This window comes from Caretta caretta, chromosome 4 (genome assembly GCF_965140235.1).
Source record: "Caretta caretta isolate rCarCar2 chromosome 4, rCarCar1.hap1, whole genome shotgun sequence".
NCBI classification, from domain to species: domain Eukaryota; kingdom Metazoa; phylum Chordata; order Testudines; family Cheloniidae; genus Caretta; species Caretta caretta.
Genome location: NC_134209.1, coordinates 39821822 through 39839361, shown reverse-complemented (window position 1 = coordinate 39839361; position 17540 = coordinate 39821822). Strand labels below are relative to the sequence as shown.

The 17540-nt window shown below is 43.2% G+C and overlaps 1 protein-coding gene across 1 annotated transcript; it reads left to right on the top strand.

The window, feature by feature from the left end:
* Positions 1–1050: 1050 nt before the first annotated feature.
* LOC125635745 (radial spoke head protein 6 homolog A-like) lies at positions 1051–16466 on the top strand. The gene is made up of 6 exons (XM_048847804.2): positions 1051–1985; positions 3261–3495; positions 5256–6014; positions 9083–9224; positions 15442–15559; positions 16120–16466. Exons 1-6 carry the CDS (start codon positions 1159–1161, stop codon positions 16352–16354), a joined length of 2316 nt encoding a protein of 771 aa, XP_048703761.2. The 5' UTR covers positions 1051–1158; the 3' UTR covers positions 16355–16466.
* The last annotated feature ends 1074 nt before the right edge of the window (positions 16467–17540 follow it).

Genomic DNA, 17540 nt, shown 5'->3' with positions numbered 1-17540 from the left:
TGACATTTAATGTATCATATTGGTATCTTCATTAGCACTATTAAAATGAATGGTGCAGTCTCTGCTAGAGATTCAGGGCTTTTAACATGAGAATCTTGTACTAGTTTAATTTGAGGCTTTGAGCAGGGGCTGGACTAGATGACTTCCTGAGATCCCTTCCAACTTTGATATTCTATGATTCTAAGGTGTGCTTTTAAATCAGTTTACTTACACTGGTGCAGACCCCCTTTGGACAGTCTTATTTTGGTTTAAACAAGTCCTCCCCCTCCCCTTTATTTTAAATCCAATTAGGGATCAATTTAAGAGAAACCTAAATAAACCACTTCCAAAATGAAATATCTAAACAGGCATTTGCACCAGTTTTAATCAATTTAAAACTCAGTTTAAGTAAAACTTATGCAACTTGGTCATGTAGCCCAGGCCTTTTTTAAAAATGAAATCTGAGGCTCTGCGGACAAATTGAGAGATCATTTCATGTCCTGAGGCTAGTCCTTTGTAACCCTCAGGAGGGCACAACCCACACGTTAGGAAACACTGTGCTAGGCAACTTGACAGGGATCAAGTGGTACAGCACAGGAGCAGAGAAGTGGAGTGATCAAAGTGCTGCTTGGCCACATCTCCGCAAACTCAGACTGTATGTGTACGTCCCTATATACGCATTCTTAGGCTGTCAACTTTTCAGGGCTAGCCCTCCCGCCATTTTTGCCTTGTATTATCAAGGCCACCCCTCCCCAAAGATGCTCAGTACATCTTGAAAAACAAACTATAACACAAGACCACACACCCTAGCGAGCCCAGCGTGGGTGAAACCCGCAAAGACGCGCGGGGGAGACGGGGGCACCAGCGACTTGAGTTGGCGCTGGGATTCTCCGCCCCCGCCATCGCACCCTCTCTGACAGCCAGCCTACCCGGCTCGCCCTGGAGCCCGGCCACGCCCCGCTCTCGCGCCGAGTGCAGGCACGTGCTGCACGGGCGCCCAATCAAGTCAGCCTGGCAACGGAGTCGAGTTTACCGTGGCAACGCCCCGCCCGCGCCTCCGCTCAGGGGCTGGGAGCTGTTGCTTGGAGACAGGAGAAGCCGGGAGTCCAGGCGGCGGCGGCGGGGCTCGGCGGGACCCTGGTGCTGAGGGACCGATAGCCCCAGCCGGCAGCCAGTGGCATGGCGGATCCCTCCGGAGACCCCCCGCCCGAGGCTCAGGGGTCCCCCCCTTCGGAGCAGAGCTCCGAGCGGCTAGGCCAGGACCACCCACCCGGCCAGGGACCCTACCAGCCCACCGAGCCCGGCCAGGAGCCCCCACCTGCTCAGGGGCCATACCAGCCCACCCAGCCCGGCCAGGGCCCCTACCAGCCGACCCAGCCTGGTCAGGGGACCCCACCTGCCCAGGGGCCATACCAGCCCACCCAGCCTGGCCAGGGCCCCTACCAGCTGACCCAGCCTGGTCAGGGGACCCCACCTGGCCAGGGCCCCTACCAACCCTCTCAAACAGGACAATCTCCTTATGAACCTTATGAATCTGGACAAGCCCCTTATCAACCTCACCAGCCGGGCCAGGATACCACACCAGGTCAAGCTCCCTATCAGCCTCACCAACCAGGACAATCTGCCTATGAAGCCCGTCAAGTGGGACCCTTATCACAAGAGCTGAGACAAAGCATCTATCAGCCACATGCGCCAGGACTAGAACCGTACCAACCACAAGAGCCGAGACGAAGCATATATCAGCCACATGCCCTGGGACAAGACCCCTATCAGCTACAGGAACCAAGAGGAAGCCTTTATCAGCAACAAGAACCTATGCTTGGTCCCTATCAGCCTTTTGTATCTGGACATGGCCCTTATCAACCACACGAACCAGGCTATGGCCTTTATCAGCCAGGATACAGCCCATATGAGGATGAAATACCTGATCCTGAACCTAGAGCACTGGCAATCCAGAATGCAAAGGCCTATCTAATGAAGAGCAGCACAAAGTCTGGCCTGAACTTGTGAGTGTGAAAAGAGGGGAATAACATGGGCAGGGGAAGGAGGTATGAGTGGAGGAGAAGACAGTGTGAGTGGAGAGGACAAAGAGGTAAGGAGGTATAGGAGGGGAGGGAAGGGAAAGCATGTGGGGAGAATCAAGGACATAAGGGTTAATCCTTTTGTTGTAGTCATAGGTTCTCAGCAGCACTCAAGATCAGACCTACCAAAAGGAATTTAGAGGGTTTAAAGCAGAGGTAGGCAAACTACGGCCTACGGGCCCATCCTGCCTGGCCTCTGAGCTCCTGGCCGGGGAGGCTAGCCCCTGGCCCCTCCCCCGCTGTCCTCTCTTCCCCGCAGCCATTCTGCTGCGCGAGCAGCACAGCTTGCTCCCGCCCACCTACCTCCCAGGCTTTCCAACAAGCCTGTCCTGCCACTTTGAGAGGTGTGGTAAGGGGGCGGGGGGAGGCAGGAGGTCCCAGGGGGCAGTCAGGGGACAGGGGGCGGACGGATGGGGTGGAGGTTTGGGGAGGAGGGCGATCAAGAGACAGGGAGCAGGGAGGGTTGGATAGGTGGTGGGATCTGGGGGGGGGCAGTTAGGGGACAAGAAGTGTGGGGGGGAGTGGATGGGTCAGGGGTCCCGGGAGGCCTGTCGGGGGCAGGGGTGTGGATAGGGGTCGGGGCGGTCAGGGAACAAGGAACAGGGGAGCTTAGATAGGGGTGGGGTCCTGGGGGGTGGTTAGGGGCGTGGGGTCCCGGGAGGGGGCGGTCAGGGGACAAGGAGCAGGGGGGTTGGATGGGTGGAGGATTCTGAGGGGGGCAGTCAGGGGGAGGGAATTGGGAGGTGGCGGGGGCCAGGCTGTTTGGGGAGGCACAGCCTTCCCTACCTGGCCCTCCATACAGTTTTGCAACCCCGATGTAGCCCTAGGGCCAAAAAGTTTGCCCACCCCTGATTAAAGGGAGATAGACCCTATTAGGAGTTCTAAATCCAGCTTCAAACTGTAAGTGGAGAAATGGTGGGAAAAGCTATAAATGGAAAATGAACATGTTATTAGAGGTACTACAAACAAGCTATTCCTTATGAATATTACCAGGTATATATCTCAGGCTTAATTTCCATAACACTCAGCTGACATTTTCAATATTAGAGCTAATTACTGTAGTGATGGCTCTGGACGTTAGGAGTTATCCCAGGACATATGCCTTTATCTTTGACATAAGAAACCAACTATGCTGAGTATTTGATATAGTAGGGCAGTAATATTCTTCCTTGGAGTTTTCAATCTCTTTTGATTTGACAGATATGATCATCTTGCTCACATGCTGACCAAGATCTTGGATGAACGCCCTATAAATGCAGTAGATATCATTGAGAATATCAGTAAGGATGTGAAATGGGCTCAGTTCCAGAAAAAAATGGACACCCTCCGTGATGAGCATGAAATGCTTCCAACATATGAGCTGGCAGAGAAATATAAGGCTCTGTTCCTCAAGGGGACAGGAGAGGGAGGAGATCAAGAGCCAGAAGAGGAAATAGTGAGTGACTGTTGTAGAAACAGAGATTAAAGATGGAAAAGGCATGAGGTTATCTTGCCCATCCCCTGGCAAGTTAGGATTTTTCCCTACAGTATATTCTAATCTTCACTGCTTTGCCCCTCACAATCTTAAATGATCCCTTCAGTGGGGCTTCCACCTCTTGTCCCTCTAGAAATGAGGGATGAAAAAGAAGAGTTACAGCATTCTCTTTTCCTTACGTAATCTAGACTGACTAATTTATTTTACCTAAAATGAAATTCATATGGGGATGCATGGGGAACAGGGTTAAGAGCATTGTGTTCAGCCACTACTGTGAGACAAAGGATGGAGAATTTTTAACTCCCTTTTACTCCAGTTGCAGTTTTGGTCCGTGTCCCAGTTAGAAAAAAGTTATGGTGACATTTGGCCTAAAGAACTGAAGTGTAGAACTGAAAAGGTATTTTTCATATAAAAGCAGCAAGGTACTTTTTGTGTCCCCTTACTTCTAATATGCTGAATATTAAGTTCCCAAATGGTTTTAAGAGAGCTCTGTGGTGAAAGTTAGAACCACTACATGGTGAAAGGTAGAACCACTAGGTTGAGAAAGCAAATACGAGTTGTTTGGAGTTGACCTTCATAGCAAGTCAACATTATATGTACAAGTAAATCATTGCAACTGAACATTAAAGATAGAAAGACATTAAGCCATCTTGTCCATGCTGTACCAGACATCTTCAGGTCAGCGATAGCCAAGAACAAAGTGGTAACATGTCCTTGTGAGAAAAAGCAATGTATTTTGGAAGAAGAAATTGCATTTTTCATATCCTCAACCTAATTGGTTGATACTTAAAAGTTTGACGGTGTCAGAGAAATTCCACATAAACCAATAGTCACTCCACCAAACTATTCACCCTATAATACAGTATACAACTTCCAGTCTTACTTTTTTTGCTCCTCTATCTGATGTAAGTGGCTGGGGATGAATCTCCAAATGGTAAAGGGGTAAAGATGGCAAGACATAGGGAGACTTTTCAGAAAGGCTTGTTGTTCCCACTGAAGCAAATGGAAGGTTTACCACTGATTTCTGAGTGAGCAGTACTCCAATGCTGAATGATTTGGAAAATCCCACATATAATATAGTCAATCTTAAATAATGCATGCTTAGAATACCTCTATATCCAGGTATCCAAAAGAGTGACACTAATATTTGGGAGGGATTGCTGGCTATATATGGAATTTCTCTGGTTCCTTCAGGCTTTTGAAATCCAACCAAATTAGCTGAGTATGTAAAAAGATTATTCTGTTCTTGCAAAATGCACCTGTCTTGCACATGAGGAAATATAGCCTCACTGTCCCTGGTCATCGGTGGCTTCCCAGCCAATTAGTGGCATTGATGTACTAGTATATGAGTGCAAGCACTGAGATCCCTTGTACAGATTGCTCATACTGTCCACCTGTAACTAGTTCTGACCCTGAATGTTTTGAAGTAGTTAAGAGAGCACTGGGAGTTTGGAATCTTGGATTCTTTTCCAGACTCTGCTACCTGAAAGCTCCATATTGTTTAAGCTCTCTGCCTCGATTTCTCCTTCTGTTAAATGGTATATTATTATCTTCCTCTGGGGATGTTGTGAGGCTTAGTTAATTAATGTTTATAAAGCACTTTGAAAGGATGAAAGACAATATATAAATGCTAAGTATTACTTTTAGTGAGTAATATACTTAACCTTTTAAAAATACCTTTATTTATACCTCAGCTTTAACTCCGGCAATTTCTTCCCTAGACAGATAGCCCTCTACCCAATGTGATGGAGACAGCCTTCTATTTTGAACAGGCTGGAGTCGGCTTGAGCATGGAGGAAAACTACCATATATTCCTTGCCCTCAAGCAGCTCGTTAGCATGCAGCCAATCCAGACATGTCGCTTCTGGGGCAAGATCTTGGGCCTGGAGATGAACTATATCGTGGCTGAAGTGGAGTACCGTGAGGGGGAAGAGGAGGAGGAGATAGAGGAGGAAGAAGTGATTGAGGAGGGGGGGAAAGAGGGGAGTGAGGACAAAGATGAAGAAGAAGATGAAGAGAAAGAAGAAGATGAGCCACCAAAGTCCACCTATAAACCCCCACCAGTGGTCCCAAAAGAAGAAAACCGGACTGGCACCAATAAGTTTATCTATTTTGTCTGTAATGAGCCAGGTAAACCCTGGGTGAAGTTACCTCCAGTGACACCAGCGCAAATTGTGGCTTCCAGGAAAATCAAGAAGTTCTTCACTGGAAGGCTGGATGCTCCTATTGTGAGCTATCCACCTTTCCCAGGGAATGAGGCCAATTACCTGCGTGCACAGATCGCTCGGATCTCAGCAGGGACCCAGATCAGCCCACTGGGGTTCTACCAGTTTGGAGAGGAGGAAGGGGATGAAGAGGAGGAGGGGGGAGGAGGAAGAGACACATATGAAGAAAATCCTGACTTTGAGACCATTAGTGTGATGGAACTTGTGGATTCCATTTCCAACTGGGTGCACCATGTACAGAATATTCTAATGCAGGTAATGCTCTATGTAATCAGTATTGATCTTGGATACCAATTACATAGTTATCAATGGTACCTCAGAAAGTAATCTGCATAGGGTGAACTGTTCACCACATTTGGGGCTGAGCTAGAATTGTCTCCTATTGCAATATCCTAATGCATATTGGCAGCAACTTTCTAGGGTTGTGGGGTTTTTTTGCAGGGAGTGGGGGGAAGTTGCATGCCTTCCTCTGGATAAATGTGCAGGAATAACCTGTTGGGATAAGGGAGTGTATCCCTCAGTAATCAATTTCCTGTGATAATATGGGGTTGAGCATTGGTGGACTTTGATCCTTTCTGTCTAGTTTCTGTTTCTCCAAAGGCCACGACAGTTTCTTTCCTGACTTGGCAATGACTAGGTATGCCTTACTAGCTAGAGTGCTAATACCAATGTAGGCTGTTCATAACTGTACATAAAGGGAACACTGTCCAATATTTTCTCCAGTTGAATTTTTGATGTTTACACTGTAAGTAATGCCATTACAGAAGCTTGAAAATAACACTTAACTCTGTTAATGTGGTCCCTTTGTTTCTTCTGAAGGAAAAGCTGTGTGTGACATGGCGTTTATTTCCTTGTTAAAAGTTAGCAGCATTAATAATGTCAACACAGGTCTGGGAAGAGTATTTGTTAACTTGATCTTTCCTTGCTGGGTGACTGACTGCCCTCTAGCAGCCCAACAATAATACTATAGAGTCAGACATTGAGTATTGGTGAATATTTGTTTTTTTATTTCTTGGCAACAGAATGATGGCTTTAAATATAAAATCAATAGATATTTAAAATCTTAAGGACATTTTGAGTTGTTCTTTTCAGCTGTTGGCCAGACATAACAAGTAACCTATGCAAAATAATGGACAGATTCATATTTCCAAGGCCAGAAGGAACTGTTCTGATCATCTGGTCAGCCCCTCCTCCCCGTATAACACAGATCATAGAATTTCCCAAAGTAATTCTTAGAGGATATCTTTTAGAAAAACATCCAATCTTGATTTTAAAAAAATTCCCCATGACAGAGAATCCACCATGACATTTGGTAAATTTTTCTGATGGATAATTACCTTCACTGATAACAATTTACACCTTATTTCCAGTCTGAAGTAGTCTAGCTTCAACTTTCAGCCACTGCATTGTGTGATTCCTTTGCTATATTGAAGAACCTGTTATCAAATATTTGTTGCCCATATAGTACTTATAGACTGATCAAGTCACCTCTTAACTTTCTCTTTGTTCAGCTAAATTGAGCTCCTTAAGTCTACTACGATAAGGCATGTTTTCTAATCCTTAATCATTCTTGTGGTTCTTTTTTGAACCCTCTCCAATTTATCAACATCATTCTTGAACTGTGGACACCAGAACTAGACATAATATTTCAGCAGTGGTCACACCAGCGTCAAATACAGAGGTAAAACAACCTCTCTACTTTTGCTTGAGATTCCTCTGTTTATGCATCCAAGGTTTACATTAGCCCTCTCGGTGACAGTGTCACACCGGGAGCTTTTGTTCATCTGATTATCCACGATGATCCCCAAATCTTTTTCAGAGTCACTGCTTCCAAAGATAGTTTCTCCCATCCTGTAAGTATATGTTCCTTTTTCCTAGATGTATACATTTACATTTAGTCATATTAAAATGCATATTGTTTGCTTGCTCCCAGTTCACCAAGCAATCTGGATTGCTCTTATCAGTGACCTTTCCTCTTCATTATTTGCCATTCTCCCAATTTTTGTGCAAACTTTATCCATGATGATTTTATATTTTCTTCCAGGTCACTGATTAAAAATGTTAAATAGTGTAGGGCCAAGAACCAATCCCTGCACTCCCCTGCTTGATGAAGATTCCTTGTTTACAGTTAGATTTTGTGACCTGTCAGTAAGCCAACTTTTAATCCATTTAATGTGTGTCATATTCATTTTGTATCATACAACCTTTTTATCAAAATGTCGTGCAGTACCAAACCAAACTCCTTACATAAATGTATTACATCAACACTATTACCTTTTTTAGCCAAACTTGTAATCTTTTCAAAAAAACATATCAAGTTAGTTTGACAGGATCTGTTTTTCATAATCCTATGTTGATTGGCATTAATTACATTAGCTTCCTTGAATTCTTTATTAATCAAGTTCCACTTTATTAATCAACTCTGCCACTTGTATTCACAGTGGAATAGTACCATCACAGTTGGCAGTATCAGCAACAAGGCCAAGGATTGACTGGACCCATCCATAGATGAACCATCCTCTCATCCATAGAAAATAGTCCCTCCTGGTCAGGATTGAGGCACTCTGGCAAAACAGTGTGGAGATACAGACATCATTGCTGCCTATGCTTTCTCTGCTCTGGATTATAATTTGGACAACATGCCTCCACAGGGGAGGATGGAGAAGTAACACTCCTTACTCAGTTGTGCAGGCAACCTGGACCGTAGGTCCAGAAATGCAGGAGTATGTGGGTGCTATGTGCCTGCTTACTTCATGCCCCTATGCAGGGAGGGATGGGTAATACAGCACAGCTGGGCCAGAAGGTATTATAATTTGCTGCTGGTATAGGCCAGCAGCAAATTATTATCCCTTCACTGGAGGAAGGTGGAAGCAGGGAGCGAATTGTGCCTCCAAGGTGTGTCTTTGATGCATGGTGCCTCCTAAAGAAGCCCCTGGGGTGGTGAAGCCCTTGCTGGGCTCTGCCTACCAACACCATCTAGCTATGAATGAATATAGAATTTTAGTCTTTCGGTTTAAGTCCAGAATCTTTCACGAACACTAAGTGCACCTTTTTAAAAAATTGAGAACTCTAAAGCAGATTGAAATCTGATGACTGAAGTATAAGGGAATGAATTCTGAAGCAGCTAATTGAATAAGGGATGCCTGGAGACCTCTGCCAAGTATACTTGTATGTCATCTATTTATCTATTTTTCTTTTTATATGCCACCCATCACCATGGTGTTTAGGCACCGTAGTGCTTCTGAACTGAATGTTTTAACTCACATCACAGCATTTCAAAGATTGCTGCACCTGTTTTATAACTCTTGGTACGTCAATTGTAGGGCCGCTGTTCCTGGATTAACCCCTCTCAAAAGTCAGAGGAAGAAGAAGAAGAAGGTGAGGAAGAGGAAAAAGCAGAAGAGCCAGATGAACCACGGCCAGAAGTGGGACCCCCTCTTCTGACTCCACTCTCTGAAGATGCAGGTACAGGCCACTCAGACTTCTTTGAATCCTTGATCTTTTTTTTACAGTGAACCTCCATCTGGAGTTTTTAGCAGCTCTCTAATAAACATTCTAGAGTTTTGGGTCCCTGGAGTTAGCTTGGGATTGTGAGATAATCACATTAACTGTATGTTTCTCCTAACATGATCAACAGGGAAATAGTTATCAGTGTTGACATTTAAACTGTCACCATTAGGTTTCAGAGTTAACAATTCCACTAGAGCTATAGAGTTTAAGGCCAGAAGGGATCACTTGTCTTCCCTCCTTTATACCACAGGGCACCAACCCCAGCCAGGATTCACATACTAAACGCAGCATCTGAAATGCGACCAATATAGTATAACCTACAGGAGACTAGACTACTATGTGCCACAGGCAGAGACTAGGAGGACCAATGGCAGGAAAATGATTAAGTGAGATATATCCAGATAATCCTGGCAAGTGACCCACACGCACATGCTGCCAAAAAACTCCCAAGGTCACAGTCAATCTGATCTGGTAGAAAATTTGTTCCTGACCCCACATATGGCAATCAGATGGACCCTCAGCATGTGAGCAAGAAGTAGCCAGCCCAGCACCTGAGAGAGAGAATGCTCAGTGCCCCCCCACCCATGTCACATCTCCAGCTGTGGCCATCCCTAATACTTCAGAGAAAGGAGATTAAAAAACCCTCCCAAAATACACTGGGTAGGGGGAATCCCTTTTGACTAGGGCTGTCGAGTGATTAAAAAAATTAATTGTGATTAATCGCACTGTTAAACAATAGTAGAATACCATTTATTTAAATATTTTTGGATATTTCCTACATTTTCAAATACATTGATTTCAATTACAACACAGAATACAAAGTGTACAGTGCTCATATTATATTTATTTTTGATTACAAGTATTTACATTGTAAAAAAACAAAAGAAATAGTATTTTTCAATTCACCTAATACAAGTACTGCAGTGCAATCTCTTTATTATGAAAGTTGAACTTACAAATGTAGAACTATGTACAAAAAAACTGGATTCAAAAATAAAACAATGTAAAATTTTAGACCCTGCAAGTCCACGCAGTTCTACTTCTCGTTCAGCCAATAGCTCAGACAAACAAGTTTGTTTACATTTGCAGGAGATAATGCTGCCCGCTTCATGTTTACAATGTCCCCTGAAAGTAAGAACAGGCTTTTGCATGGCTCTGTTGTATCCAGCGTCACAAGATATTTACGTGCCAGATGTGCTAAAGATTCATATGTCCCTTCATGCTTCAACCACCATTCCAGAGGACATGCGTCCATGCTGATGATGGGTTCTGCTCGATAACTATCCAGAGCAGTGCGGACTGACGCATATTAATTTTTATTATCTGAGTCAGATGCCACCAGCAAAAGGTTGATTTTATTTGTTGGTGGTTCAGGTTCTGTAGTTTCTGCATCGGAGTGTTGATCTTTTAAGACTTCTGAAAGCATGTTCCACACCTTGTCCCTCTCAGATTTTGGAAGGCACTTCAGATTCTTAAACCTTGGGTTGAGTGCTGTAGTTATCTTTAGAAATCTTACATTGGTACCTTCTCTGAGTTTTGTGAAATCTGCAGTGAAAGTGTTCATTTTAAGAAATGAACAACATATGCTGGGTTACCATCTGAAAGTGCTAGAATATGAAATATATAGCAGAGTTCAGGTAAAACAGTGCAGGGTACATACAATTCTCCCCCAAGGAGTTCAGTCACAAATTTAATTAACACATTATATTTTTAACAAGCATCATCAGCATGGAATCATGGCCTCTGGAATGGTGGCTGAAGCATGAAGGGGCATACGAATGTTTAGCATATCTGGCATGTAAATACCTTGCAATCACAGCTACAAAAGAGAAATGCCTCACTTTCTGGTGACATTGTAAATAAGAGGGCAGCATTATCTCCTGCAAATGTAAACAAACTTGTTTGTCTTAGCAATGGGCTGAACAAGAAGTAGGGCTGAGTGGACTTGTAGACTATGAAGTTTTACATTGTTTTGTTTTTGAGTGCAGTTATGTAACAAAAATAATCTATATTTGTAAATTGCACTTTCACAGCAAAGAGATTGCACTACAGTGCTTGTATAACGTGAACTGAAAAATACTATTTCTTTTGTTTATCACTTTTACATTGCAAATATTTGTCATAAAAAATAATATAACTTTGATTTCAACTACAACACAGAATACAATATATATGAAAATGTAGAAAAACATCCAAAATATTTAATAAATTTTAATTGGTATCGTATTGTTTAACAGTGTGATTAAAAACTGCAATTAATCATGATTAATTTTTTTAATTATGATTAATTTTTCAGTTAATCACATGAGTTAACTGCAATTAATCGACAGCCCTACTTTTGACCCTTATCACCACTTCCTGGTGTGCTCTTTTCAGGGGTCTCTGCTGCTTCTCTCTGGCCCCCCTCAGTTTGCCCCCAGTCAGGGCAGTTCTTGGACCTTCATCTCTAATTGAGTCTAGCAGTCTGCTTCAGTCTCTTGGCTGTGTTTGTGGAGGCAGTCTGGTGCAGGGGCATTACCCCTGTGCTGCCCCAGGGCCCTCTGCCTCCTCTTCCTTCTCTGTACTCTTCCCTTTATAGCAGTCCTTGTTTCTTCTGTGGGCTGCAACTTTGGGTGCCTGCCTCCATGATTGGCAGCGATGGGGGGAGGGATAGCTCAGTGGTCTGAGCATTGGCCTGCTAAACCCAGGGTTGTGAGTTCAATCCTTGAGGGGGCCGTTTAGGGATCTGCAGCAAAAATTGGGGATTGGTCCTACTTTGAGCAGGGGGTTGGACAAGATGATCTCCTGAGGTCCCTTCCAACCCTAATATTCTATGATGGCAACTGCACGGGGTGTGCTCAAGCTGCTTACCTGAAAAGCTCTCCTCCCACTTCTTTCTATGCTCAGTGTGGGGTTCATATACCCCATTTCACCCCTGCTTTAGGAACAAAAGACATAAACTAAAAGTGAGTCCCAGGGCTCTGAGCCCTACTCCCTACTATTACAAGCAACTCTGTCATACAACTGCATTCATAAATTTGTCCAGCTCCCTTTTAAAACTAATTAAATTGTTTGCCCCCACCGTAGGCACTGACTTTGGGGCTGGAGCACCCACGGAGAAAAATTAGTGGGTGCTCCACACCCACCGGCAGCCAATCTCTCCTCACCCCTTGCCCCACCTCCTCCTTCTCCCACCCTGAGCGCGTCGCATCCCCGCTTCTCCGCCTACACCCCAATGCTTCCCATCCAGCCACCGCCAAACAGCTGTTGGCAGCATTAGCATGCTCCAGGAGGGATGGGGAGGAGCAGGAACGTGGCGTGCTCAGGGGAGGAGGCAGGGCCGGGGTGGGGATTTGTTGAAGGAGTTGGAATAGGGGCAGGGAGGGGGCAGAGTTGGGGCAGGGACTTTGGGGAAGGGGTTGGAATGGGGGCTGTGCAGGGTGGGAAGATGTGGGGCAGGGCCTCATGGAAGGGGTGGAGTGGGGGCGGAGACGGGGGGGGTCAAGCACCCAGGGGAAAGAGGGGAAGTCAGCGCCCATGGCCCCCACAACTCCTATTCAGAGGTTGTTCCAGAATCTCACCCCTCTGATGGCTAGAAATCTCATAATTTCCTGCCTGAATTTGTCTACGGCCAGTTTATATCCATTTGTTCTTGTGCCAGCATTGTCCTTTATTTTAAATAGATCTTCACCCTTCCTGGTATTTACCCCCCTAATTTATTTGCAGAGAGCAATCATTATACCCTCTCAGCCTTTGTTTCGCTAGACTTAAAAAGCCAAGCTCTTCCAGTCTCATAAAATAGGCCCTCAATTCCCATGATCTTTCTAGTAGCTCTTCTCTGCACCTGTTCCAGTTTACATTCTGCTTTTTTGAACATGGGTCATCAGACCTGTAAACAGTTTTCCAAATGAGGTCTTACCAATGCCTTGTACAATGCCATTAATCTGTTTCTATCTCTACTGGAAATACCTCGCCTAATACATTCTAGGATCGTATTTGTGTTTCTCACAGCCCCATTAACTTATAGTCATCCTGTGAATGGCCCACACATCCAGGTTTCTCTCCTCCTCTGAGCCCCCAGCTTGTAGCAGAAATCCTTATTATTAGACCATAAGTGCATGATCTTACACCTTATATTATTGAATTTCATCCCATTTCTGTTACACTAGTCTTCAAGGTCATCCAGATCTTCCTGTATAATATTCTGATCCTCCTCTGTATTGACAATGCTTCCCAACTCTGTATCATGAGTAAATTTCATTAGCACACTGCTACTTTTTGTGCCAAGAACATTAATAAAAATATTGAATAAGATTGGTCTAAGTCCAGGCATGTCTGGTGGGCATTGCTGAGTCACCAGGCAAGGTTGAGCAATTCCCCTGGTTTGGCCTTAAGCAGGTGAGTCTTTGAATTGTAGCTCCCTTGCTGGACAATGGCTGCTGATGGTTATTGGGGCGTTGGTTATCCCTCTGGTTATTGTCTTTGGGGAGCTAGTATCTGGGTGCTTCCCAACTTGCAGCATGTTTTAGTGACAGCCATACAACACAATCTCATAACTTCATATGCACTAATGATATACATATTTAGACAGAACAATGACTTTCGGCAGATCGTAACCTTTCCCATATGGCCTGCTTTATATGCCATATCACAGTTATATACAAATGATGAATATGGGGTTTACAGGGCACTGCCTTGGGGTACAGACTGTCACACCCATGTTGCACTACATCCCCTTTATCATATATGCATGTGAATGTAATTATTCTTTCATTCACAAATTTGTACTAAAACCTTGCTTACTACTGAGGTTAGATTAACAGGTCTGTAATTTCACATATCACTTTTTTCCCCCTTTCTTAAATATAGGTATGTAGTTAGCTGTTCTCCAGTCATGTGGTACTACCCCCAAATATATAGATATTTTAAAAGACCTTCCCTACCAGAATAGCAATCTCATGTGCCAGTTCTTTCAGTATACTAGGATGGAAATTTTCCTGTCACCTCAATTTGACTGCATTTAGATCTTTAAGTTTTTCTTCCACCTCAGGTGTGGTAATTTCCATTTCGAGACAGTGATTTCCATCAGCCTTACTGCCTTCATGCACACATTCTATGTTATTATTGTTATTGAAAACTGAGGCAAAGTATTCATTTAGTTTTTGGGCCATACCTGGACTGTCTTTAATCTCCTTTCCGTCCACACTGCATAGCGGCCAAACTTCATCCTTCCTTATTCTCTTTTTATTTACATAACTAAAAAAACCTCTTATTATTTGTTTTAATTTCCTTGTAAAGAGCTAATTCAGCTTGACTTTTAGCAATTCTCACTTTATTCCTACATTTTCTAACCTCCATGATGTAGCTTCCATGGCATATCAATCCCTTTTTCCATTATCTGTAGACTCCCTACTTATTCCTAATAACCTTTTTGAGGTGGTTCTTCATCAAGCTGAGTCTGAAGCCTTTCCCTACAAGTTTTTCCCCTTGCTTGGGGTACAAATTTCAGATAGTTTTTTGTAAAGTTGATTTGAAGAAATTCCAAGCTTCCTCCACATTGAGAGGAAAGAGGGAATTTCACCTCTCAGAGCTACTGTCTCAGGTTCTCTGCAGGTTCAGGAAGACAACACTACATCAGTTACATTGAGTTGATGTTTTCGTCATTATCTTATGCGAGAAAAAAAATTACATAAAAGTTTAGATCCTAGAGCACAATACTGCAGCAAGTCATGGACAATGGTACAACCACTCCATTCTTAGATTAAGGTCATGTCTTTGTATTATTTGGATCTGGGTCTCCCAAATTTATCAGTATGGGGTCCACAGTGTTCTTTGCCTGGGGAACTGGTATTGAATTAAGTACCACTGAATTTCAGGAGCTGTGTGTGTAACCTTCTTTTCTCCTGTTCTTCTTACTACACCCTTGAATTAATAACTCTGTGACTATCAACCAGTGACTCCACACCAGACTTTATATTACAAGGCTTCCACAATATTTAAAGCTCTTGCCCCTTGTCTATCAACTCCTTTAACATCCATTTTAAAATCCCTTTTTAGGATACATCAATTGCTTGGGTTTTGAGAACAACTGTATAGAGACGAAATCCTGTCCTCTACCTAACTACCAAATATTTCATAGATGTTCATGAGTCAGGTAATTCACGTAAGTGTGTGTTGTTGGTTTTTTTGGCAGAAATTCAGAACATTCCTCCTTGGACATCTCAGTTATCCACAAACCTGGTTCCTCAATATGCCATTGCAGTCCTTCAATCCAACCTGTGGCCTGGAGCGTACTCCTATGCTATCGGCAAGTAGGTAGCTCTTACTTATATAGCTAGACTGGTTAACCTTGGTATCTCACAATATTCACTCCTATTCCATCTTAAACTGGTTAATCACAGAAACCTATTTAATTCATTCAGTTGAAATGTTTGTTTTGGTGATTTTTAATCCACTGACTTCTCCCACTACTAAAATGTAGCCACCTCGAGAGTTGATCATGGAGGCCATTTAACAGTGCACAGCAAAAATAACAATAATTTAGGGCAAGAAGTGAAGAATACCATCTTCACTGGAACTGTAGTGGAAATCAGATTTATAGAATGTAATTATCCAATTAGTATTTGGCCAAAACTTCAGGCTTAACACCCCTATTCTTGCAAAAAAGTGCAATGAGATCTTTAATAGCCACATGATACATTCATCATTATTTACATTAGTTAAGTGCAGATGCCATTATTGAATATGCTAGCTATAGAAAATATGTCCCGTATTGGTTTTTGTTCAGTGAAGTGGGGAAGCCTAAGAATAGGCAGAGCCCTCAGGGGTTTTTTGCCAGGAAGTTGTGTGATCTCTTGCTTTTTTCCCTCAGGAAATTTGATAATATCTATCTGGGGTGGGGTCACAAATACAGTCCAGATAACTACTCACCCTCGATGCCCCCACCAGTGCAGACAGAGTACCCAAGTGGGCCAGAAATCACTGAAATGAATGACCCTACTGTGGAAGAGGAGCAGGCACTCAAGGCTGCACAGGAAGAAGCTTTGGCTGCAGCTGAGGAAATGGATGAGATAGAGGAAGAAGAAGAGGAAGATGAGGATGATTAAAATGCTACAAGAATCAGATTTGTATAAAAGTTCTTCTAAAAAATAATACATCATTTTAATATATTTAGTATATTAACCAAGTCAATCTAAAAATAAATGTTTATTTAAACTAGATGCCTTTGTTTTTTCTGCTCTAGTAGACTCTCCGTATTTAGAATAAATACGTTGACGTTAGAAAAGTGTCTTCACTTATTAAATATTAAGGCTCGCAGCAGGGACTCTGGGGCAGAACATGTAGCTGAGAATTCAGTGGGATTAAATTGCTGCCCTTGTTAATAATCCTTTGTTTAAAATGGTAGTGGAAACCTTTGCCATTTTCTGTTAGAAAGCCCTCCCCTAGATTGGTATTTTCAATCCACTTCCTAATAGACAATTCTCATCCTCATATTCTACCACCTTGCCATACCTGGTAACAGACCCATCAGAGGGACTATGGACTGAATGGTCATGGGTATGGAACTGCCCTCACAGGAAGGCAAGGTTCCTCTAGGTCAGAATTAAAGTACTCGTTCTCTAGTACACTAAGCAAACTCGGTCTCCTTCATGTGTCTCAAAGCTAGCCTTCCATCACTACCATTCACCCTGCTCTCATGCCTCTCCTTATAGGCTTTGACGTAGCCTGCACTTAAATACCAATATAAATTATAATATCAAAGTAAAGAAAGGAAAAAAACCCACCAAAGTTGGAACTAATAAGACGGGTGCAAACTCAAAAAGCAATCATACTGGTTTTGGTGCTACATCTAGTTCTTCTCTTGTACTTTTATCTAAGTTAGTTTGTAAGCCATTTGGGACAGGTATTACATGTTACATGTGTGGACAGTACCATGTACACCAATGACATTCTATAAATAACAGCTATTAATAATATAAAATGGGGGTGGGTTTGGAGGGGAAACCATATAGTTTCCTAGAATAATATAGCAAAGTCTCCACTTTTTTGAGAAATTTAGAAATGTCATTGTGAGCTTCTTGCATCCCCATCACTCCCAATGAAAAAATCATAGATTTGTCCCTCTAAAAAATGTGTTGAGCAATGTAAATTGAGAAACATTCTAAATATTCCTTTAAAAGTCATATGCGGCAAAAAATTATGTGTGTAAATCAGTCAAAATTGGACGCTTGGAGCCAAATATTTCAAGGTGCTGAGCACTCGCTGATGGTGTGTTCAGCAACCCAATGCTTG